Source organism: Manacus vitellinus, unplaced genomic scaffold (assembly GCF_001715985.3).
Source record: "Manacus vitellinus isolate BGI_N305 unplaced genomic scaffold, ASM171598v3 scaffold_0_pilon, whole genome shotgun sequence".
NCBI classification, from domain to species: Eukaryota; Metazoa; Chordata; class Aves; order Passeriformes; family Pipridae; genus Manacus; species Manacus vitellinus.
In genome coordinates this window covers 20,567,196-20,591,377 of record NW_021938789.1, presented here as the reverse complement: position 1 = coordinate 20,591,377, position 24,182 = coordinate 20,567,196, and the positions used below count along the sequence as shown (strand labels likewise).

Genomic DNA, 24,182 nt, shown 5'->3' with positions numbered 1-24,182 from the left:
ATACCTCCTAGAAAATAACTTCACAGAGGTTGATAATAAGCTGTTGGCCTTTTGCAGGGGTCCCTGAAAAAAGGTAACAATCTATTATGTGTGTGGTTTGATTTTTTTTTTTTAATTCTTTTTTTGTTATTTTTTTCATGCTTGATAAAATTTAGAATTTGTTGCCAGGGAATAGAAATATTAACCACTCTGAACCATATAGCTTTAGACCTTCAGTTTATTTTGTAAAAATAACTGGACAAACCGGAGAAGCGGGCCCATGGGAATCTAATGCAGTTTAACAATGCCAAGAACAAGGTGCTGCACCCAGGTTGTGGCAAACCCTGGTATCAACACAGGCTTGGGAGATGAACAGCTTGAGAGCAGCTCTGCTGAGAAGGACTTGGGGGTGCTGGTGGATGGGAGATTGGACATGAGCTAGCAATGTCCACTTGGAGCCAGAAGGCCAATTGTATCCTGGGCTGCATCCAAAGCAGCATGGGCAGCAGGTCGAGGGAGGTGATTTTTCCCCTCTACTCTGCTTTTGTGAGACACCACTGGAGTGTTGCATCCAGCTCTGGAGTCCCCAGTACAGGAAGGACATGGACCTGTTGAGTCGAGTCTAGAGGAGGGCCACCGAGATGATCAGAGGGATGGAGCACCTCTTCTGTGAGAAAAGGCTGAGAGAATTGGGATTGTTCAGCCTGGAGAAGAGAAGGCTTTGGGATAACCTAATTGCAGCCTTCAATACCTGAAGGGAGCCTACAAGAAGGATGGAGAGGAACTTTCGACAAGAGCATGAAGTGGCAGGACAAGGGGGAATGGCTTCAAATTGAAAGAGAGTAGGTTGAGATTAGATACTAGGAAAAAAAATCTTTACTGTGAAGGTGGTAAGGCACTGGAACAGGTTGCCCAGAGAACCTTGAGATGTCTGATCCCTGTAAGTGTTCGAGACCAGGTTGGATGGTGCTTTGGGCTAGCTGGTGTAGTGTAAGATGTCCCTGCTGATGGCAGGGGTGTTCAGAACTGGATGGAACTAGAACCCAAACCATTTTGTGATTCTATGATTTTATGTGTGCTGATAATATATTATAATTTAATTTACTTTGCAATATAAAGACTGTAGTACTTCCATCCTTTGCTCTTCAGCAGCCTGTTGTTATTGAGACATCTGCTTCTTGAAGTGATGCTTCTCAGATCCTGCTAACAAATCATAATTGCTTAAAACATTTGGCTGTCAATACTTCTTTCAAAACATTGCTTCATTTAAAATTTCAGAATCCAATATGGTTAATAAGCCAAGACCCACATCTAAATTTGCGTTTTTTAGAAGATTCATATTCTTACTATTAATTACTCAATAATAAAACTTGGGAATTGGCTCTTGAAAAAATGGTGTGAGAGAGCTATAAATTAAAACATGGGTCTTTTACAAATATGTTTTTAAAAATATATCAGATTAGTAACATGAGAAACTTTATAGAGGTGAAGGATCTTTTCGAAACAGCATTCATTATACATATACTGAACATTTAATATCATCCAAGATCTGCAAAACCTTACCAGTTTTTCAGTGTATCTTACCTTTTTGAATTTAGATGAAAGATGATATGTCTTCATATGTATATAAGACTGAAATACTAATAGAAAAAGAAGTACTGTGTGAGCCAAATAACTGGACTTCTTTTCAAAATGTCATACTGTTAATGTATTTGTTTTTAGGTAGTTGTAATCCATGTCCAGAGTCTGTAGATGTGAAATGCAATTGTGGAAAAACTGTCATTAAAGTGCCCTGTGGCAGGGAGCGTACAATCAGACCTCCCAAATGCAAGCAGCTGTGCAGGTCAGTATAGAAAGTATGTGTGTTTTTTGTTCTTGTTTCTTATTCTAATTTTGTAGTCCCACTCATTTCTTCCAAGTCATCTCTGATATGTTTTGAAGTACCTCCATGAGACAGTCTATCTAGAAAAATTGACTAGCAAAAGGAAAAAGAATATTTTCTACTGGGGTCTAGCAAGATTGCTTATCGCAGAGTAGAATTTGGATTGAAACAGCTGTTTGAATATGTAAACCCAGCTTTGATTTTAGTTTTATTTAGAACTCCTGTTTTAATTTTATTGTAATATTAACCACTGCTGAAGTCGAGAAGAAAAAAAAACCCAAACCAACTTGTTCATTTCAATTCTTTGTGTATTGAGCATAATTGCCCAGTAACTTCTGACTGTAACTTCTTATTTTTTGCTGTCATATTGATTCCTCTTGGATTTTATTTCAGTCGACCACCTACCTGCCACCACTCTACCCAGGAGAAACACTACTGTCACTTTGGGCGGTGTCCTCCGTGTCGTCAGCCCTGCCAGAAAACATTAACATGTGGTCATTTGTGCCCTGTTTCCTGCCACGACGAAGCTCTTGTGAGGCAAACTGGCTCAGTAAGTAAATAGTGAAAAATGGTGTATTACTGTTGTGAAGAATGAGCAACAGTTCAACCTTAATCTTATGTTGGAGGCTTTTGAAGTTCAGAGTAAATAAAAATCAGTCAGCATACTGCTCAACGCAAAACTAAATGGTGCTTTGTTGCAATGTAAGTGATTTTGTAATATATAATTGAATTTGCAGTTTTCAACAATTATAATTACTCAAGAAATTATAAGATTTTTGTTACAGTTGTATTACAAATGTTAATTCCAAATGTACGCAATTGCTTTTAACATAAGAGCAAAAAATAAATTTACCTCTGATATTTACTTAACCATCAAAATTTGCACAAGACAGAAGTGAGAAATTGTTTCGCATTTTTGAGCATGATGCATACACTGCATGATGGTAATTGAACTAGCTTACTAATTTAAATATTTTTATATTTTTACCTCTATTAAATAGTTAGGATTGGTTGACTCTTTTGTTTGACTTTGTGCTTAATTTTTAGCAGTAAGGACCACATTTTCTTATTCCTAACCAGGCTAAGGATGAAACAGTAATTTTTTTATGTGTAGGGGGTGTTGAGATTTTCATTAGTAAAAAGTTAGTTACTAGGAAGTGAATTTGTTAGAACTGGGAACTCTTTAGATGATGTGTTTATTTATGGTCAAGCAGATAGTTGTGTTTGTGTTTTGTATTCACCTAGTGTCTCTTGCTCTCAGCATCAGTCTGCAGGTCCTTGGGAACATCCATCTGAGCCAGCTTTCATTCAAACTGCATTACCGTGTCCTCCCTGTGAGGTTCCTATACCAGTGTACGTATTAAAAAAGGAAAAAAAAGTTTTTACGTGGTAAAAGATTTTTTTCTTTTTATACTGTTGTAGAGGTGGACATGAAAATAACCATATTTTCGTCTCCAGATGCAAAAAGCCTATGTGAACACCATTCTCATAAAGCTGGGAGCGCTGTTGGTTCTTTAAGACATTTCTCTAATGTGTGCTCACTGTGTGAAAGCACTGATAGTAAGGATTAGTTTTTCCAATGTGTGCTGTGTGCAATGCTACTTTAAAAGAAAATGCAAAGTTTGATAGTCATCAGTGACATGACTTTTTCTGTGTAGTTTCTGTCTTGGTTTATGGGATCATAATATTCTGCGTAATGAGTTGCTGCTTTGTTTCTCAGTTGTTATGGTATGCTATTGAATGATAGGTTCATACTTTTCATCCCATAGGCTTGTTTCCTTTCTGATTTTGACTTGTCCAGAAGGTTCTGTTCCTTGAGTTGAACTGAATCAACTCTTTCTATGATGGTGCTGAGGATACAGGGGAACACAGGATGATGACACTTTTTCACCATTCTTTTTCACTGTGATGGAGCCTCTGTTTACGTTACAGAGAATTCAGTATTTATCTGAAAAATGAAATGCTGGTGGGGATTTTGGTTTGGTTTTGTGTTGTGGTCTCTTACTGTTTTAAACCCTGCATACTTCACAGGCATTACTGCCTTTTTGGTTTTTAAACATCCCTCTTTAATGAGGGAGTATTACATCCTCATTTTGTGAAGTGAGAACTAGATGGAGGAAGATGATAAAAAGATCCATTTAACTTGTCAATGTAGATATGTTTAGAACTTAATGTAGGATTGTGCTATAATAGGTTTTACTTCTGTTCAAAACTGTGACCATACAGTGCTTGTGATACTTGAGTTCAAAGTTCAAAGCCAGATTCCCAAAAGGTGGAAAAGGTCAGATTATTCTGACCAGTCTGGCTTCAGTGTTTGTGTAGAAGCCTGTAGCAGCTGTTTCGTGTAGGTATTCAGTAGAAGTCAGTGTAACATCATGCATTTTGTAAGACGTCTCCTAGTTCCTCTGAATTTCAACATCAAAATAGCCTCCTTTAGTCTGAAGACTTTTCCCCAGAGGAGGTAAGTCTGCTAAGTGAGAAGGAAACTGTACTGGAAAAGTTGTATTTAATTTTCTAACTAGAGGAAGCATCATTACATTTCACAGTGCTTGGAGCAAATTAAGGTTCTGTTAGCATTAGATCATACTAATTCTGGAATATCATAACTCTTTTGATTGATCTTTGCAATTGTAATGTTCTTTTTTTTTTCCTTTTTTTTTTTTTAAATGAAAGTGATATGGGAGACGTTTCCTGAATTAAGAAAATAGTAATAAACAAAACCATGGTTATAAAGTAATGGGTTGCTACAAATCAAATTATGTGACAACTTCTTAGATCATTAGCAGAGCTTCTGAAATCATTGCTGGAATAGTGACATTTGAACAAATATGATGATGGAGAATAGTTTAAATAATACTGTTCTGTATGAATGGATGTTAGTGGAGATTCCATTCTTGACTGCTGAAACTTTGCAATATTTTCTGGGTTTTTTTCTAGTAATTTGGTATCTTTGAACAGGAGCAGGTAGAGATTTGTTATGCGTTTGGTATTTATTTCTGTAACTGGTTAAAAAGGGAGTTTCTGGAAAACTATTTGCTCTGTTAATTTTGAAGGACCATTGAGGCTTAGGTCGTCTAGTCCAGCCTCCTGCTGAAAGCAGATCAACACTGAAGTCAGAGCAATTTGCTCTAGCTTTGTCCAGCTGGACCTTAGAAAACCCCAAGTAAATTGATTCTGCAGTCTTTCAGAACAATCTTTTTCAGTGCTCAATTATACTTTTACTGATTTTGGTTTTATTTTTCCTCCACTGTGTATCCAGTCAGAACCTTACTTGTTTAAGAGTATGATTGTCTCTTGCCTCCCTGCTATGAACCTCAGTAAGGAGCCTGGCTTCATCTTCTTGGTAACTTCCCCTTAATGCTAAAAGATTACTATTTTATCCCCAGCCAGTAGCCTGCAGCGTTGCTGGGATTTAGTCAGTCACAGATGCAGGATTTTGTCTGTCTCTGTATTTCATGAATTTCCTCTCAGCCTGTTCCTCCAGTCTGTCTAGATCCTTCCAAATGGCACCTCTGCCCTCAAATGTGTTGACTGTAGTGTCCTTTAATGTTACTTGCAAAATTAGTGCATTTTGTCTCTTCCAAGTTACTGGGGAAAAAAATAATTAAACAAGATAGGTCCCAGGCTGAAGAATTCTGTCTGCAACTGCTGTCCAAGTAGGATACAAAAACTAACTACTACCATTTGAGCCCAGTGATCCTGCTAGTTTTTGGTGTGTCTGGTAGTTCATCTGACACCATTATAGCTCAACTTGAATGCAAGTTTGCCATGGGGAATTCCTCACTCACAGATTTAGTAGTTACATGGCAGAAGGCAATCAGGCTGGCTGAGCAGTTTCCCCTTGCAGTTGAACAGAAGTGTGCTGCAATGGAATGCAGAGATCCTAGATCCCAGTTAGCTGGATATAGGAAGATTATTGTGGATATAAGGTAGTTGAGCTGTATTGAATGAAGAACAGGCTCCTGTGCTGCATCTGCTGTTTCTTATACTAGGTGAAAGACTGATTGCTCTTGCTAGTATCGTGCTGTCCTAAAGACCATCTGTAACTATTGTTAGTTGTTTTGTGTCAGAGAAGTTATCAGGGATTTTTTTTAAAATACTCTTCTGGAAATTTTTAGGAACTGATTTACAGGTATTTTAGCTTGAATATTCATGATTATTTCAGTGCTCTCCCTTATAAGATATCAATAGAGAAATCAAGAAGATGATGGATATGAAGTGACAGTTAAAAAAAAAGATAGCTTTCAAAGTAACTTGAGCAAAGGATTGATTTTGGTGTTTGAATGAGTCACAAATTATTTAATACCTTCACAGTTCAGATCAGAGTGCAGGTTTTCTTACCTAGGAACAGTAGAGCTTTCTAAAAGGGAGAAAACTGTAAACCTAAGAGTAGACTAGATAGTTCTTTGAAATAACTGATACTGACCTATTAGTAGAGACAAAGGAGAAGATATTTGGAAGCAAAGCAGGTTATTTTCTAAAATAAGTTATTGATTTCATATACAACTACAATTAATTTGCACATGAAACATATTTTGGGATTGCCATCATAAAACACAGTAATCAAAACAACTGTTGGAAAGGAGGAGGCATTGAGCTGCATAGACAGATGATTTTCTATTAGTTTGCACTTTTTAAAAATAGATTGCATTGATTTTTGTGTGAAAAACACTGTCACTGTTTTAAATCCCCTAAAGAAGTACATGTTTTCTAAATCTGTGATTTTTCTCTTTAACAGGGAGTGTCTTGGACAGCATGAGGTGAGTTGTGGAAACTGCCTTATAAAGTGAAATATGGCAGATATTATGTCAGTCTGAAAAAAAAAACACAAAAGACAAATAATAGATTTTTTTAATACATATTTTTAAACCAATTAAGTACCTTATTACAAGGGCTTACGTATCAGAAGGTATTTTAGTTCCTTTTTGAAGAATATGTAACTAATTGACTTCATAGAATTTGTGAACAGAAATTTAGACTCATGATTTACGTAGCTATTCGTGTATTCTTGCAGTTGTTAACAATATGTTGGAATGGTTTTGGGTGGTCTTTTTTATTAGATGCTTCTGTTTTTTTTCTGCCTCATTCTATGGTTATTAATCTCTCCCTATTACACACTTTCCTTAGCGCTCCTATAAACTGCTGTGTATATTTTAAAAAGACAAGGAACATAATGTCATACAGGAAGATTTTCATGTGACTTGGATCTAAGCACACATGGATGAAATCAGACAGTATAGTAGAAACTTCTTTAGTGTTACTTATTAGGTTGTCTTTTGATGAAAACTAGCCTTCTCTAGTTTTAAGTGAAGTCATTGTCTATTTTGACTTACATGAGAAGAAAATCTAATTGATGCTTAAATAACTATCATCATTATTCACAGTAATTTCTAAAAGTTATGAAATTTAAGGTCAACTCATTTTTCTTGATTTTTAAAAGATGATTGCTAAACTAATTTTAAAAAAAGCTATTGCTATTATGGCTTTGTCTACTAATCATCATTATCATCATCTAGTATGTCTGGCATAAATTCACTATCAAAGTCCAACTAACAATATTATAAAAAAACCTAGAATCATTTTAAGCAAGTAACAAATTCTAGAAAACAGTAAAAACAAATTTTTTTTTTCTTTGACCTTCTTTAATAATCTTTTGATATGTATTAAAATGGTGGATCAATTATGTTGTGGCAACATCTTCAAATGTTGTTACCAAAGTTCCTGTCTCTGCAGTCTGTTTGTGCAGCATATGTGTTAACCCATCTGGGCTGTGAATGCAGCTTCCATAGAACTACTTTGCAGCTTGTCGGTACCTAAAGAAAAATTTGCAGTGAAAATGAATGAAAAGAACAACAGTGCCTATTTGTTTGTTGCTGAAACAGAGTGGGTCTTGTTTTTTTCTGCAGTAAAACTTATGGCTTAATTATCCAATATTTTATTGAGTGAGTGATATGGTTTTTGATAGGACATATGGAATCTCACCCTGATTTTCATGAATTTATGTATAAACAGAATATAAGCTGTGGTCAATGGACTGAATATATAACTTGCTCTAGATAATGTTGCTGGTTTTGATACTGTTTAGTTGTACATGGTTGTGAAGTTTATGTCCCTCCACATAACAGAGGGTTAAACAGTGTCACTACTCTTATTAGAGAAAATGGTACCAATTACTACGTACTTATTACTACTTATTTCAGAATAATTTAAAAAAAAATCTCTATTGCATACTAGTCTTAACAGAATCAGTCAATGGCTTTGGGTCATGTTTTCTTTATGGATTAGTAGAGAAAATAAATAAAAATCCCAGGGACTCTATACTTGACCTTATTTAGATGTTGATGCTGCATGACACTCTATACTCTCAGCCAGCAAAGGGCAGTTCTGCCTTCCTTCTGAAGTGCAGCAGTTTCTGGAATGGAGTGAAATTTCCTAATCTTTGAGATTTTTGTGGAAGTCAGGGAAGAGAATGACTTGTTAATGTGTGTGTGAAGAGGGTGTTTGCAGTGTATTTTATGCACATTGTATGTTTTTATGTTGTTCTGAGATCTCTGGAAAGAAAAAAATTAACATGTAATGTCTGTTCAGTGTTTTACAGCCACATTGTCTCTGAACAAGTAAACCCACCTCAAATTAATTTATTTTTGTTAACAAGAGCTTCCCTTCTATAATAGTTTCCAGCTCCTGATGGCATTTTCACTGGGAAATGTGAACTTTTCACTAGTGACAGAAGTAGCAATTTTCTCAAGCAAAATTTTGCTATGAGTAGGTGCTCATTGCTGTACTATGTTACTCCTTACGTTGATGTTGCTATACATCCTGTAATGGAGGAGGTAGAAAGAAACTAGGAATGAAGAAAATTACAAAGTCTTCTTGTATTTTAACAGAATGCCTGCAGACAATGAGTAGAATAGAGAATAAAAGCAAACACCTTAGGACTTTTATAATAAGCAAATCTTAGTTTCAAAAGTATTTTTAAGGCATTGATTTAGTTTGCGCTCTTCCATGTCCTGGCATTTAGAACAAGCAATTTATCACTTGAAACAACAGACTTAAAACTAATTTCCAGATGATATAATTTTATAAAATCTCTGTTTAGTTGAAGTATGATTCTGCATGATGTTTAAGCTAAAATAAATTTTTTTTTTAGCTGAGGTCCATAGCCTTCTTTCAAATAATTTTACTCTGTAAGTTTTGGTTGTTTTTACATATATTTTTTAAAAACTAAATAACTCTTCATTCTTCTATATGTAGGTTCTTAAAAGAAGCTCTGAATTTTGTTTCAGGTTGTATGTCAGAAAAATAACCTATCAACAACAGTTGACGCCACCCCGAAAGGAAATCTTGACATTTTACCTTTTTTTAAAACTGTTATAAACATTGGTATTTCATAGCAGTGGTACACATGCTCTTTTAAAGACTTTTAAAAAATCAAATTATTCTAAATCTCTTTGTGGAAAACATTAAGTAAAACTGATACAAGGTAAATGCGGACAAAGAAGGAAATCTTAACTGAATATGATATGAATTTATCTGCTGTCTATAATTTTCTTGTGGTGGCTTCATTAAATATTCTAGAGGAAGGAAGGTGCTCCGATTTTGTTTCCTTGATGAGTATTTTGATTATTGCAATTGGTGTATCTATTAGTTGCTTTTATGCATTTGTGAGATTTCCTGGAAAGCTTCTGAACCTTGTCATGTCCTTTATTCCTTTCCTTCCTTTTTTTTTCCCTGTGGAATATCTATAGTGTGAAAATGATGCCTTCTTATTTTCCTTTTTTTCCTATTCAGCTTTCATTAAATACTTCTGGTTCTCATCTGCATTCTTTATTCTTCAGCTCATCAGCCTCCTGGAGTTTGCATCTTCTTTGATATTTGTCTTTGTAGCAAGAGTAGCAACCTTCATTCAGCCATTTTAGAAATGCATTCCAGATGTAGAAAGTACAGCTTTCTTCTGCTTTGTCCTTTGGATTTATTAGTAGGATCCACAAAAAAATGACTTGTTAAGAAATTTTAAAAAAAAAAAAGTCAGTCTAAATTAATTGAAATTCTTCAATTTTTGACTACACTGTCAATTGATTCCAGAAGACTATCGTATCTTTTATTGGCCTCAAGATAAAGCTATGCTGGATGCAACCAGAGGGCTGGGATGCTCCCTGCAGTCAGCGATCTGAGAGCTGCCATTGTTGTCTGGCTGGCTTGTGTGCTTCACTGTCCCTGGCTGTGGTCAGCAGTGCCTCTCAACTGTGTACTCGAGGGATGCTACCGGAAGGGATGCTCCACTTCTGCCTAAGTGCTTCACTTTAACTGGAGTTTGTGGTTGTGTCCTTCTCTGATGGAAGACTCAACTCCTGGTAGAAAGAAGTCTCATGAGCATTATGGAACAGTGCAGCCATAGAACTTATCTGCTGTTACTGCTCTGATCTGCTATCACTGCCTGAGCCGCAGCAGAGCCAGTAGTCATTAAAAACTGAGTGGCAATGGGGGAGCAAGGAAAGGTAGGGAAGTGGGAAATGGCAGATTGTAATGTTTAGTACATCTTTTCTTTCATTGTTTTACCTTTCAACATCCTTTGACTACTTAATGTTGCTACTGAAAGGCAGTTGGTGCTCTGAGGAGGGACATGGAGGAGAATGAGAAGGGGTAGCATATTAGGAATGTGAAAAGCTATGGTAATTGATGTGTGCTTGCTGGGTATAGTACTATTTCCTGCTTCAGACCATCATTTTATTATGCCTACTGCTGTCCTTTCCTCCCTTGGTCACCAGAAACATAAGCCATCGGAGACAGAGTTGTGGGATGTTTGAACGGGGCAGTATGAACCAGGTATTCAGACTATTTGCTGTGGTTGTATTAGTGCTTTAGCCAGCATTGGGTTCAGCCATGATGTAGAGATGTGAGAGTGGTTGGATGTGACAGCCTCAAGGTTTTCTCCTATGTATTCCACGCTTGATCAGCCTGCCATGCAGACTCTTGTTCAATCTTGAAGGGTCAAGATGAGGAGTTCAGAAGTCTTCCAAATGAATCGGAGTTTGCAGTAACTTGGAGTAGTACTTTTTGGTTCAAGACCAGAAAACATTTATCTAGGCAAGTGGATTCAAATCCTACTTTGTGTATTTTTGCTTTAGGATTGAAGGAAACCAACATGGACAGTGGTGAAGGGAGGCTGTCTCTCACTCTGCCCTGTGGGGCCATCCTCTCTTCTCTCATTTCAGTGCCTGTTTGTATGGTCAATTCATTAGCAGAAGAAATTTTTTCTATTGATTCCTTTTCTTCCATTTTGGTTATTTGAATTGTCTTGCTGTAAAGACAGATGTGTGGTAGGACTTGTTCCAAGTAAGTGGTAGGAGTGTGCAATGAGTATTGTAGAGTTGGAAGAGAGAAAAGGAAAGGGTACCCTGCAAAGCTGTTCCATCAACTTAAGCTGCAACACAAAATCACACCCCTGGTCTAGTCAAAGTGAGTTATGTCACATTAGCCTCTTGTGTAATAACATCACAAATAGTTTTTCTCTTCGAAGTGATCGTGAAATTAAGAAAAAAATGAATTTTTTTGACATCACAGAAACTAATGTTTTTTTCCATGTGAACATTACATAATGATTGAAAAAATGGGAACAGCAAGTTTCCTCTAATCTCCTGTCATGAAGGAACTTGTACTATTCAAATTTAGAAAAGTAACCTAGTTAACTTACTTAGGAGTTTACACTCGATTTCAGTATTGATGAAGGTAAAGGCTTCTAAGTAGATGCTCTGAATAGTACTACTGAGCTCTGTTAACTGAAGTGTTACCCTCAAATTAGAAAGCACAAATGTATCATAACACATTAAAATCTTAGTCCTGTCATGTGCCATTTCTTCTTCTTACTACTCCTGGTAGTTACATTTGATGTAGTCAGTATTTGGTTTATAGAATTTCTGGCTTGCAGGTTGTTTTCTGTTTGTCAGACTGTTTTAGGTGTATGATGATTGTTTAGGTGTATAATATTTTGAGTGCATGATGACCATAATACAATTATGCCTGGGAAAGCAAACTGTAACTGTCTTCTGCAATAATGGTAAAACAGTTTAGGAACCTTTAATGGAAGGTATGAGTTTAATTCATAAAGATGAGATTAATCACACTAAAAGATTTGAGAAAGTAATAGTCTGTTTTAAAAAAACCAAACAAACTATGCTGCAAAAGTTAGCTTGTTTAATGAAGTATGCTTTTTTACCTGGTATCATCAATGTAAAACAAATGTGTGTGGTTATGTTATCTGGACAGGAACTTAAATAATACTTCAAAAAAAAAGAGATCAAATAGAATTGGACTGGTGTTTTTTCTTTTAACAAAGATGCTTGAGAACCAGAATTTCTCAGTAATGATTTTGTGCCTCTGTGTGTAGGTATGTATCACACACAGTTTCGGTGCAATGTGTGTATATATACCCTGTCTGTATATCTATATTTATTTATTTTTAACTTTTAGGTTAGTCCCTTACCCTGTCACTCTGCAAATCCCTACTCATGTAAAAGATACTGTGGGAGGCTTCTTGATTGCCAGAATCACACGTGTATGAAAGAATGTCATCATGTTACTAAATTGAACAGTAGTGGAGATGCAAAGAAGGTAGGTTATTTTCCTTTTTGGTTTTTTTTTTTTTTTAATGTATTTTATATGTTGTCTTCAGTTTTAACTGGAAAATAAAGAATTTGCAACTGGGAGGCACAAGATCCCCCTGGCATCCAAATCCCACTGGGAGACTTGCTTGTGTGGTGTTTCCATTGACGCTAATCTGTACTTCCTTAGACTAAAAAATGGAGATTATTTTATATTTTGCAAATTCTATGCATTTTATGTTGACATACATTATTTTGATTACATCAAAACCTTATATGACACTCTTGACAATTCTAAAGTTATCTTTTGTAACTGTCAAGATCAAGTGAACTACTGATAATCCCTATATACAAATGCACTTGCAATCTATTGGGGCAAGTACTTACTGAGGAGACTGGAAAGCAGGTTGAGGAGGCTGGCAGATCTTTCGGTCAGAGCACTGGGAATGTTGCAGAGTTGCTGAAGACTTTTTAAAGCACTGGCATGATATAGTCACGTTTATTCAGTGTCTACTAGAAACTGCCATTTATGCAATTAAGAAGCTGTGGGTGTTAGTTGCTGAAGATAATATGAAACAAAAAAGAAGTAAATATAAAGCTGAAAATTGTTCAAGTTTTCAGTAGTAAAAACCACATAGTTTGTGGCTTGAGAGAGTCATGATTTGAAGGACAACAACTTATCAAGTTTTTTGAAGCATTACTTCAGAAGAAGTTGCCACATGGGTTCTCTGGGCATTTAGACAACTGAGAAGCATTCAGCTGGGTATAAAGCTGTTACATTTAACTTAAATAGGATGATACTCTGTGGATTCCAATCCTGGAAGTGGTGGTGTTTTCATCTAATGACTATATATATTGTAGCTACCATATTACTCTATTAATGATTGTGAAACTTTTGTCTGAGGAGTGTGGGTTTTGGTGCAACTGGTGGAACAGTAATCTGTAGCAACAGAGCGATGTCAGTAAATACTGAGAGTGACAGTTAAGCATCTCCAATTATGACTGTAAGAGGCTGTCTGCCTGCTGCTTCAGCTGACCCAATTGAAATGTGAATGAGTCAGGACTGTTTCTAGCTCTGTCTTGAATGAGGCAATACATTCTCAGAAAATGGAAGCCTGTGTACCTGTGAAGTATGGGTAAATCTCATTTCTCAATTTTCTTCAATTTTTTATGAACTCAAGTTGGTTGTGACCTTTAGAGCTTTTGTTCTGTTGTTTTGGTAGACTAAATTGCTGGTGTAGTCAGGGTTGATTAAATTTCTTGCTTGTATGTCTGAGCAGTGATTTTTCTGTCTGGAATTTAGGTTTGTTCTGCATGTTGTGTTAGAAAATGTTACAGAAAGGCCAGTTGTTTGCTTTTACCTACTGTTAAATGTTGTATCACAGTTTTCTAAATGTTTTTAGTTGCTGTTGTTTTTCTTAGATTTGAATTTTTGGGAGTTAAGTTTTTTAAACAGTCATTGTACAATGGTTCCTTTTTAAACTTCAGCAAAAGTTCTTCAGCTGTAGAAGCAGAAGAAGAAGGAACTGAGGAAAAACAATTAAAACCTTAAATACTTATGCTTTTATTTTGAACAGCATAAAGTGAAACGTTGACATGGAATAGTCCTTTTGGGGAAGTATTATGTAGCTTCATTCTTGGAGAAATTTGCTTGACTTTGGGTGACTTCTTTGAAACTGAACATTTATCAGTTGATAACTCCTGTCAGTCTATCTGGGTGTATTTGATTGCAGACTGGGGTTCTGAATGAGTTGTTAAGAATATGAATAGAAATGAAGCTTAATTTACTGTGCTCATTTTCATTATCTTGTTGATCACATCACTTGGAATGAGGATGACACCATAGCTCTTGTAGACTTCATGTAGTCTGTGGAATGGAAGCAACGCCTTAGGCAGCTCCCAGCATATACCTAAATTAATACTTTCTGGAAGATTATATGGAATATCATACATGTATGGAAATGGAATGGCTTAAAGTTTGCTTCTTAAAATTAAGCAAACCAACCCCTCCACCCCTGTATTACAGAGCAGAATGTCATGACTAAAGCATTACAGTAACATGGTGAGTGGGAAAAGTTAGTTCAGAATACGAAATTACTTCTTTTTCTAACAGTTTTGCGTAGAGAATTAACAGGCTTAATGGTAATTTTCCAAAGCACTAATATTAAGGAGATTCTTTTATACCCAGGAAGGAAAATAGAACTCTGTCTCCTTGACTGACAAACACTGACCTTTCTACTTTGCTTTTCAAAAATGTATTTTACACCCCAACTCTTTCTTCTGTATAAAAGCTTGCTAATGACATCTCACAAACAAACATTTGGCACTTTCTTTAGTACTTTGTTTTCATTTTGTTAGGCGGGTCCAGAATGTTCACAGTGTGAAGAGGAGTGTACCAAGCCCCGGCCATCTGGCTGTCCTCACCGATGTGTTTTGCCTTGTCATCCTGGGGATTGCCCATCCTGTCTCCAGATGCTTAAAATAAAGTGTCACTGTAAACTATCAGTACTGTATGTTGAATGCTTGTAAGTGCCAGAACACAACCCAGCTTTTCATTTGAATGCTACTAACTGGAAACTATTTGAAATGTCTGGGGATGGGAGCTACTGTTAGAGCAAGTTATAAAATTTCTCTTGAAGATTGTAATTAGTAATATAATGGGTTTTCTATTTAAATTTAGCCAGTTTTATTGGTATTAACTAAAATTACTATAAATGCATGGAGTCTTATGAGCAGAAATTATTTTTATAATGTTTTTATAATACAGATAATATTTTGAATTATGAAAATATTATAGTAATTTACGTAATGTTTGTTCTATGTGTACTTCTTTTAGAGTATGTGAAGAAGAATTTTATAACAAGAATTAGAATTAATGTAGTTAGTGTAAAAGGTCTTTGCAATTAGTTGCAAATTGTATGTCCTTTGAATACAGCCATTGTCCTGCAATTTCTAGCTGTCCTAATGGAAAACTCCTTAATAATGATTTGTACACTTTTAAAATCATTTATGTGTGTGTGCATAGAGGGTAAGCTAGACTTTATGAAATATAAGATGGAATTTGTGGATTTAAGCACTGTCTTTTGTCTATTGCTCTGAAAATAGTCATCATATGCAAATATGTTCTCCTTTGTTCATTTTATTTAAAGTACCTCAAGTCCTCTAAATTCATATGGGTTTGTCTGTAAAATAGGGTAGTTTATATTAGTCACACAGGATGTGGACAAATGAGTTTACTTTTCTTTGCAGTGAGATATACTTAAAATGTACCCCTAATTGTATTGACTTTTGTTGGTTTTAAATTGGAAATTATCACAAATACATCTTTCCTTTTACAGAAAACTAACATGTGCTGATTTAAAAGAAAAGGAGCGTCTTATTTCCTGCAAAAATCAATGCCCAAAAGAGGTAACCCATATTAACAAAGAGATACTTGATTTGATCAATATGTCGAATTTTGTGGATATAGGCCAAGCAAACTAGAGAAGCTTAGTCTAAATGAATATGCTAAATGATAGATGCAAAGGTGGTTAGTGAACTGTACTTGCAAGACATGTGGAGGCTGTTTAATTAGGAAAAATACTGAGAATTGTATTTGCTATTGTTCTCATCTAAGTGCAGCTCTAGCAACCCCTGTCTGTGCAACAATTTGGGGGCAAAGAGTTTTTATACTTAATAAGTGAGATGAGCTAATAATGCCCTGGTGTGTTAGAGAAATAGATGTTAAGTACTATGAAATAGAATACAAACAAACCAGGTAGTCTCTCTACTGTATCTGAGTATATCTAAACGGCTGTGAAGAAGAGAAGAATAATATCCTCACTGTATGATTAGACTATGCACCAATGGAAATAGGCATCAGTAAGGAAGATTCCTGTTGAATACTGCTTTTGGGTAGTAAAGCTTGTGGAGCAGTGCAGGAACTGCTTGGAGAAGCTTCCGTATTTTCATCAGTAACAGCTTAGACATGTTTCAGGATTTGTCTTAAAGCAGTGTTAAACACAACTGGACATGAGAGGTGGGTCAAATGACTTGTCCCTTCCAGTGCTGCTGTTATGTGCTGCTCTGTGCTTTCAGAAATCCGCACGTTGCTTCTTATTTTATGTTTGGTTTTTAGTTGTAATTAATTGTGGTGGGAGTAACAGCCCTTTCTTTATTCCATGTCTCACTGCAGGGTTATAAAATGTATGAAGGGGAAAAACAGGAATAGTCAGGAATATTTTGGAAAGTGCTTCCACTGCTAAACTCTCCAGAATTTCTGAGAAATTCTTCTTCTCTGCAATAAAAATGCTTGTACTAAAGAAAATATTTTATCCCTTAATCACTTTGTTGATGTGATTTGGCCTTTTAATGTGTAGCTGAGTCTCTGTCTCGTAATTCAGTGGCACTCATAAATGCTTTGATTTGACCCATTCTCATTCCCTGATTCCACTTAGTTCCCATATGCTGGATTATTTAGGATGTCCTCTAGTCTGAGATCTCTGTCTTCTTACCAACATAATAAATGTAGGTTCAAAACTTTTGTTTCATCATTTTCTAGTGTCAGAAATTTGACATTTGAATCCTTGCCTTTATTAGAAAATTTTTTTTGCTTTTGAGTAAATGCATAAATTCACAGGATTCTTGCTGCTTTCCCAGAAGTGTCTGTTTCTCCACTTTTCAGACAAGGTTGTGTTAACCCCAACAGGAAGGCTGTGCTCTTGTGCTCTGTACCTACTTCTGCTTTTCGCCCTTGTAGATGCCTATCTTTTTTTCTGTAAATGAATGTGCCTGTCACAATTTTCTCATCTGGATGTCTGAAAGCCCTCTTCCTGGCAAGGGAACACTGAGATATTATTTCATTGTCCATTTACCTCTTAATTTTGTCCTTTCACATCCCTTTCTGTTACTTTGGTTTTATTTGCTCCAAGACTTCTCTTTATTTTCAAGAGTGCTTATAATCTCTTATCATGAACTGTGTGTTCTGTACTTCAGCTTCTCTACAAAGATTTTTTTTTTCTCCCATATCTCATCTTTGATTAATGTAACTGTTGTGATTTTTCTGAACATATTCCCCAGACTCATTCTGGGATTTAAAATCCACCTAGTAGCAGTCCAGGATTTTAGCTTCCAGTTCAGAATTGCCCTGTTCCACAGATGATGTCCTTTTTACTTAATTCAGTGGGATGCGAAAGAAAACTTAGGAAAACAGAATGTGTTATTTTTATAAAGCTTTAACTTAACAATGAGGTTCTTATTTCTGTAATTATCTTGAAAAATAAGGTTTTCCGCACCTTCTGCTATGCAAAGAATCATTTTAGGGTAATGGATGATGAAAAAATGCATGCTTTTCCCTTCCTGTGATTCTAGCTCTAGCTCTTACTGTCTTTGATGAAACCTAGAAGTAATGAGTACCTTCCTGCTTCAGGTAGTTCATATCTTTGTGTTACAGTTCATCCTACTTTCTTCAGATCCTACTTGAGTAACTTGGTGTGTACAGTATGAGGGTTTTACCATTTTTTTGTCTAAAATATCTGTTCCCATTTCTCTGAATATTGAACAGTGCTAGGGATGTTTGTCTGTTTCTGTTTTATAAGTGTACAATATTTGTCTGCAACTTTGAGAAAATTAGCTAACTGTCTCATAATATAAATTATACTGGTAATTCTCTTTCAAAGGAATAATTGATAAACACAATTTGAAGGAGCAGCCTCAACAGACATCACCCTGCCACTGCCATCACCACCCCTCCCAGGCAAATCTAGGTCAACCTCATTTTGCTGTTTGTAAGTTTTTGTCTCATGAGACAAGAACATACAAATACCTTGGCCAATTTAGAGCATTTGAAGTTTACAAATCTAATATGTCTGCCCAAAACTAAAATGTAAGTGTTTTATGTACAGTTCTGGCAGCCTCAAGTAAATTTCAAATTAGTGTTATATGAGAATTTCCTTATTTGATGTCAGAAGCTGACCTTGGGTCATTAGCAGAGCTCATTGAACTTGGTGTTTGCTAAAAATCAGTGTGCACTGTCACTCAAAGCTTACCATAGTGCAACTTAGGTTCAGTAGAATACAGTATTTTACTGAAGTCATAGTTTTGAGATGTTTTTGGTTAATGGAAACTGCAGTAGACAGTATGCTACCATATTTGATTTACAGGTACCATGATACATTTGAGGATAAAGAAAAGCAATTATATTGTCTGGTGCCTTGAAAAAAATGCTACAAGAACTTGAAAATCTTGAAAGTTTTCATACTTTTGTTTTGGCTATGGCAATATAAAACTATAAAAGTGACTCGTAACATATATAATACAGCCCGCATTTTCCTTCTGCTTTAGGGAGAAGCGGTGTCTTTGATATTACCACAGCTGTTAGATGATCCTTTAATTAAAAAGTTAATTCTCTTGTTTGGTAACAATAACAAAATATCCTCTTGAAGGAAATTTAATTTTTTTTTAGTCAGGGTGATTAAATTCTTATGATCATGCTTGCAGGTGTTTAGTGACAATTCTTACATAGAAATTTTAAGTCTGTCAGTTTTCATTGCTTATGTATTCCTGTCAGTGTTTGTGAATCTGTGTTTAACACTTTATTCTGTGTAGTTAGTATTTCTTAACAAAATAGCCATACTTTGTACTTTTACTGTGCACTTTGCTACTGTCTAGGCATGAAATATGGGACCCCATTGTGATAAATTTATTTTAACATCATAGTGCAGTAGAGACAATGTAATTTCTTCCCCTGTAGTTGGCACTGTTGAGGTTGCACCTTGAATCCTGTGTTCAGTTTTGGACCCCTTACTGCAAGAAAGACATTGAGGTGCTGGAGCATGTCCAGAGATGGGCAGTGAAGCTGGTGAAGGGTCTGGAACACAAGTTATATGAGGAGTGGTTGAGGGAGCTGGAGAAAACAAGTCTCAGGGGGGACCTCATCACTGTCTACAATTACCTGAAAGGAGGTTGTAGCAGGTGGGGGTCCAGTTTCTTCTCACAAGTAATAAGTGACAGGACAAGAGGGAAACAACCTCAAGTTGTGCTGGGGGAGGTTTCAATTGGATACCTGGGAAAATATCTTCACTGAATGGGTGGTCAGGCACTGGAGTAGGCTGCCCAGGGAAATGGTGGAGTCACCATCCCTGGAAGTGTACCAAAAAAATATGTGGATGTGGCACCTGGGGACATCGTTCAGTGGTGAACTTGGTAGTGTCAGGTAAAGGGTTGGACTCAGTGATCTTAAAGGCCTTTTACACCTTTAAAGATTCTATGATTCTCTAAATTTTAGGAGTATGCATATCTTTTAGGTTTTTTTAATAAATTAATGAGGCATTCTGGAAATAAAATTTAATGTCGTAAACCCACCTTGTAGATGTATGTGGGTTGCATCTTTGTTTGGAAGTTGTAAAATTGCCTTTTGTACTTACCTTTTGGGATTGTGGCTCAGAAGTGCTGTTTTCTTTACTAGCAGGTTATTTTCTTTATTATCAGATGTGTATTAACAGGTTGTATTTATTACCTTCTGTCAGAGATCAGTTAAGCCTCCATAAATATTGATGGGTTTTACCATCATCAGATATAATGTTAAGACTTAAATGCATTGACTATGGGGAAAATACTTGTAGGATATTTTTTGGGTTTCTTTTCAGTGGATTAAATCCCTTCTTTTAAAGGCCTTGCCATAGCAAACATAAAACCTGTTCTTTTTTGCCTGTAGTCCACAAGCTATTGACAAGACATCTTGTACAGTAGAAAAGGATCTAAAGGGGTACACACTTTCTTGTTTTAGCACTAAGTAGTTCAGCATGGAATTTAAAAACAAGCAAAAAAAAATCTTTTCCCATTACATTTTTTTATCCAGCAGAAGCAGCAGGATGATTGCTTTTGTTTTCCGAGATCATGGGTAAATGTGATTTTGCTACGCATTTTACTGCTTCTCTTGATATTTTTTTAATGTTGGTTTTGCATTGGAAGGAGTAAAAAAAAAGTTTCTCTGCCAGCTTCATTCTTGTCCTGCATTCCTGTGGATGTGAACTGTGTAGCTCTATGAAGGGAACTAAATGTGTACCTTTGTGTTTCGGTATTGGATTAAACATCTGCCTATGCAAATTTTGCTCTAATGGTGTAGTAATACCTGGAGGTTGAGATGAGGGCTACTGTCTTGGATTTGCAGCTCTGACATCATTCATAAGACTGTTTGGGCTTTGCCACTATTAATGAAAATGTGCCTAATGAGAACAGAAGAGTAATCTGGAAGTAATAGTTCTAGCCATGGCTTGTTCTGGCCAGCTTAAGATGACTTGCAGGTGAGACTAGATTGAGTTATTGTGTATGATTCTCTTAGAGAGCCAGGAGAAGGGCCCTCCTACTGCACAGAGGTCATGCAGTAGTAAATTGGTTTTGCAGAGATTGTGGTCACTAGTGAGCAGGCTCCATGTTCTGGCTGGTACTCTGACTTCGGTGGCATACAAGGCTTAAAGACAAGTTTCTTCCCTTGTTTTTCCAAAATGAGGCAAAATAATTTATTTCAGGCGAAAATATTTGCTGATGATCAGTTGTACGTGAAAGAAAGCTAAATTCCTTCTTTGATAAGGTGACCAATTTATATATTTTTCCCTCCAGGTAAAGCGAATAGATTAGATCTGCTATGTGAGGCTTCAGCAGAGCAAGTGAGTCAATGCTACTCAGTAAATATCTAGTTCAGATATAGGAGAGGTTTCATACAAGGATGAAGGTGGGCTAAAGAAAACAACTGTCTGTATTCGATTATTTTTTTTAACACCCCCCCCGAAAACCCCAAAACAACAACAAAACTAAAGCAAAAGTTTGAGCAAGAGATATTAACAATAAGGAAGGTTTCCCCTGGACTGAACTGACAGTTGACCTTTCATTGTTTTCAGTAATGACTTTGTCACCAAATAAACATTGCAATTTTCTGATGAAAATCTGTACAGGGTTGTCAGTATGTGAGAATTGAGGAAGTGCATCTGCAGAACACATGTATTTGGGGCATCATACACAAAAACAATGAGTTAGACCATGCATGTGAAGCTAATAGTAAGTTCCCAGGAAACAGCAGAAATTCTTATTGTCACAGCATGAGTAGCTGGAGAGAGATGCAAATGAGAGGCCAAGATATATTGAGGAAGATACTCTAATAAAAATGAGGTGCAATTAGGGCATTGTACAAAGTCCTTCCTGCTGAGATGTCATTTGGAATATTACATGCAGTTTTGGCTATGTAGTCAAGAAACATTGACTTTAGCTGGTTGAAATTCGATGAAGGGAATACTGTGGACATAAAGAGCCTTTTATGAAAGGACAGTAGAGAAATACTTCAATATGAGGATAAGAACTAAGGGGCTTAGACTGGCTAGAACAAATCTAAGAAATTTAAAAAACTCTTGCATGTTTTGGTGAGCTCCTGGAGCAGTCTCCTTAGCAAAACAGTAGAATGGGGTCAGAAGGGGAACTGTTTTCATGGTAAGACTTCATCCAGTCCTGGAAGGATCACAGAAGGTGCCTGCCTGTAGCAAGGCTTGACTTCAGGACTGAGCATGGTGACTTGGATGTTGCTTCTAAGCCTGTATGAAATGTGCTGAAACAATGACTAAAAACCTGAGCCTAAACCACAAAGTATCTGTCAGTGTAATAATAGTTTGTGACTGTCATGGACATAAAAACATGGATGTCTGTTCCATAATTTTTAGTTGGAAAGTTTCATGTTCTGTTTAGGTATGTGTTTCATGATGCTAGCTCAGATGTTGAGCCAGTTCCTGTGGACTTCTGAGATTCCAGATTTACTAATCAAGGTTTATACACCTGAGTTTCATAATTATGTAGTATGCTCATTCTTGTGGATGAAGTGATGTAGTAGGTATAAATTTTCAATTTTTAATGAATGTGAAAAACTGTGTCTCAAAAATGTATGCTTTACAGCATTTTCCAGGTTCTGGTAATCTCTTGATGACAGTGAGGAGGTGAAATTTCACTTTTAATGAAGAACACTGTCTAATGCTATCTCTGTAAATCAATTGCTTAGATATGTCCTGTGAGGTTCCACCTTCAATTATAAATAGTATTGGGTTGTGTAATTGAAAATGAAAAATTATTATTATGAAGATTTCTTATGGGCATGTGTATGAACAAGGAATATTTTCAGTAAAGTCCTTAACAGAGAAAAAAATCTGCTTATTTTCTTGATGTGTTTTATCTAATATAATGCTGGGAGCACTGCTACATTCTTATCAATCAGCATATTTAAATTATTAACTCAATTCTTAATACTGTTATTGAATGATAATATTTTCTTTAGAAGTGTTAAAAATTGTACTGGCAGTAAAAGAAGTCTTTATCTCTCAGATGGCAGAAATGGGATAATCTGCCAAATGCAGAAATGGAGGATTTTGTGAAATTTTGGACATAAGAATATTGATGACCTGTATTTTAATTATGCATCAGATGATTCTTGCATGCAGAATTTCTTTTGCAGTGTTTTTGCTTCTGATTCTTTCCTTTTTCTTTTATTACTCTGTCTAATCTACAAGTAGCTACAGTATAGTTAAGTTCAGTTTTCAGGGGTTTTTTACTTCATCTATTTGTATTCCCCCAACATACAGATAGCTAGGGTAATTGTTGTATACATTACTGTGGAGGTGACTGCTCTTGAAACATGTGAAAGGAGAAATTGTTTTTTAATCAAACTGTGCCAATAAAAGAAAAATTAGTTTTCTGGAACTGAAATACAATAAATAACAAGCAAACATTTTATTGGTGTGGGAACTTAATTTGTGTGTTTTGTTCTTTATAGTTGCCCTGTGGTCACCGATGTAAAGAGATTTGTCATTCAGGTAGCTGTCCTCTGAACTGCAGCCAGAAGGTTAAACTCCGATGTCTCTGTAAGAGACTGAAAAAGGTAAATCTCTAAGTTGCAATTTGAGAAGGATGTACATATTTTTTTACATGTTCCTAGTCTTGTGTGGATGACTTTTGTGGATGGTGCAGATTAGAATAGGCCCAGTTACTCTAGTAGATCTGTAACAGTTCACATCAGCTGAAGATCTAGGCTGCTATATCAGAAGATTCACTGGAGAATATAAAATCTTGTTAATTCTAGCAAATGATGGCTGCCTGACTTACAATAGCTTTGTTTTCAAGCACATTTCAATTTTTGTAGCTTCATGGGAAGACCAGTCAGATAACCTGGAGTGATTTGAGGAAAACAAATTATATTTCTCTGGTGATACTGGGAAAGTTTATATAAATTGGAACTAGTACAGATGTTGTGAAATGGGAACTGATGTTATCAGTTTAAGGTTCCCTGTAAACTTAAAAGCAAGTACAGCCATCAGCACCCTCAGTTTCTAACAAAGATAAGAACAAAGTAATGAAACAAGTTTACTATAACTATATATTATTATGAGGGAAAAGTCTTGAGAAGTCTTAACAAATAATTATATCTCGATGGAAAAAAAACATAATCTGACTTAAGGAAAAGGCATGTAAATTATTTTTCTGGACTCATTTAACTTCCAAGTGTTCCAAACAGGTTGCACTTCCCTAGAATTCTGAGGCTTCTCCAAGATATGTCTTGTGCATCCTGAAGTCTTGCAGATGGGGTGTTGAACAGGGGAAAGGATGACATATACAGAATAAGTGCTTAAAATGGATCAATCTCTGCTTACGGATAACCCCCCTTTTTTTTTTAAATTACTTCAATATTAGGAGAAGTGGAGAATGTGTGA

The 24,182-nt window shown here is 36.0% G+C and overlaps 1 protein-coding gene across 1 annotated transcript in view; it reads left to right on the top strand.

The window, feature by feature from the left end:
* NFXL1 (nuclear transcription factor, X-box binding like 1) overlaps positions 1 to 24,182 on the top strand; it is a 45,664-nt gene that overhangs the window by 10,721 nt on the left and 10,761 nt on the right. The window contains exons 12-19 of the mRNA XM_018067610.2: positions 1,702 to 1,822; positions 2,255 to 2,411; positions 3,123 to 3,214; positions 6,600 to 6,621; positions 12,332 to 12,472; positions 14,821 to 14,987; positions 15,801 to 15,870; positions 23,249 to 23,353. Of these exons, the coding sequence (XP_017923099.2) occupies positions 1,702 to 1,822; positions 2,255 to 2,411; positions 3,123 to 3,214; positions 6,600 to 6,621; positions 12,332 to 12,472; positions 14,821 to 14,987; positions 15,801 to 15,870; positions 23,249 to 23,353 (875 nt within the window). The remainder of the gene's footprint in view (positions 1 to 1,701; positions 1,823 to 2,254; positions 2,412 to 3,122; positions 3,215 to 6,599; positions 6,622 to 12,331; positions 12,473 to 14,820; positions 14,988 to 15,800; positions 15,871 to 23,248; positions 23,354 to 24,182) is intronic.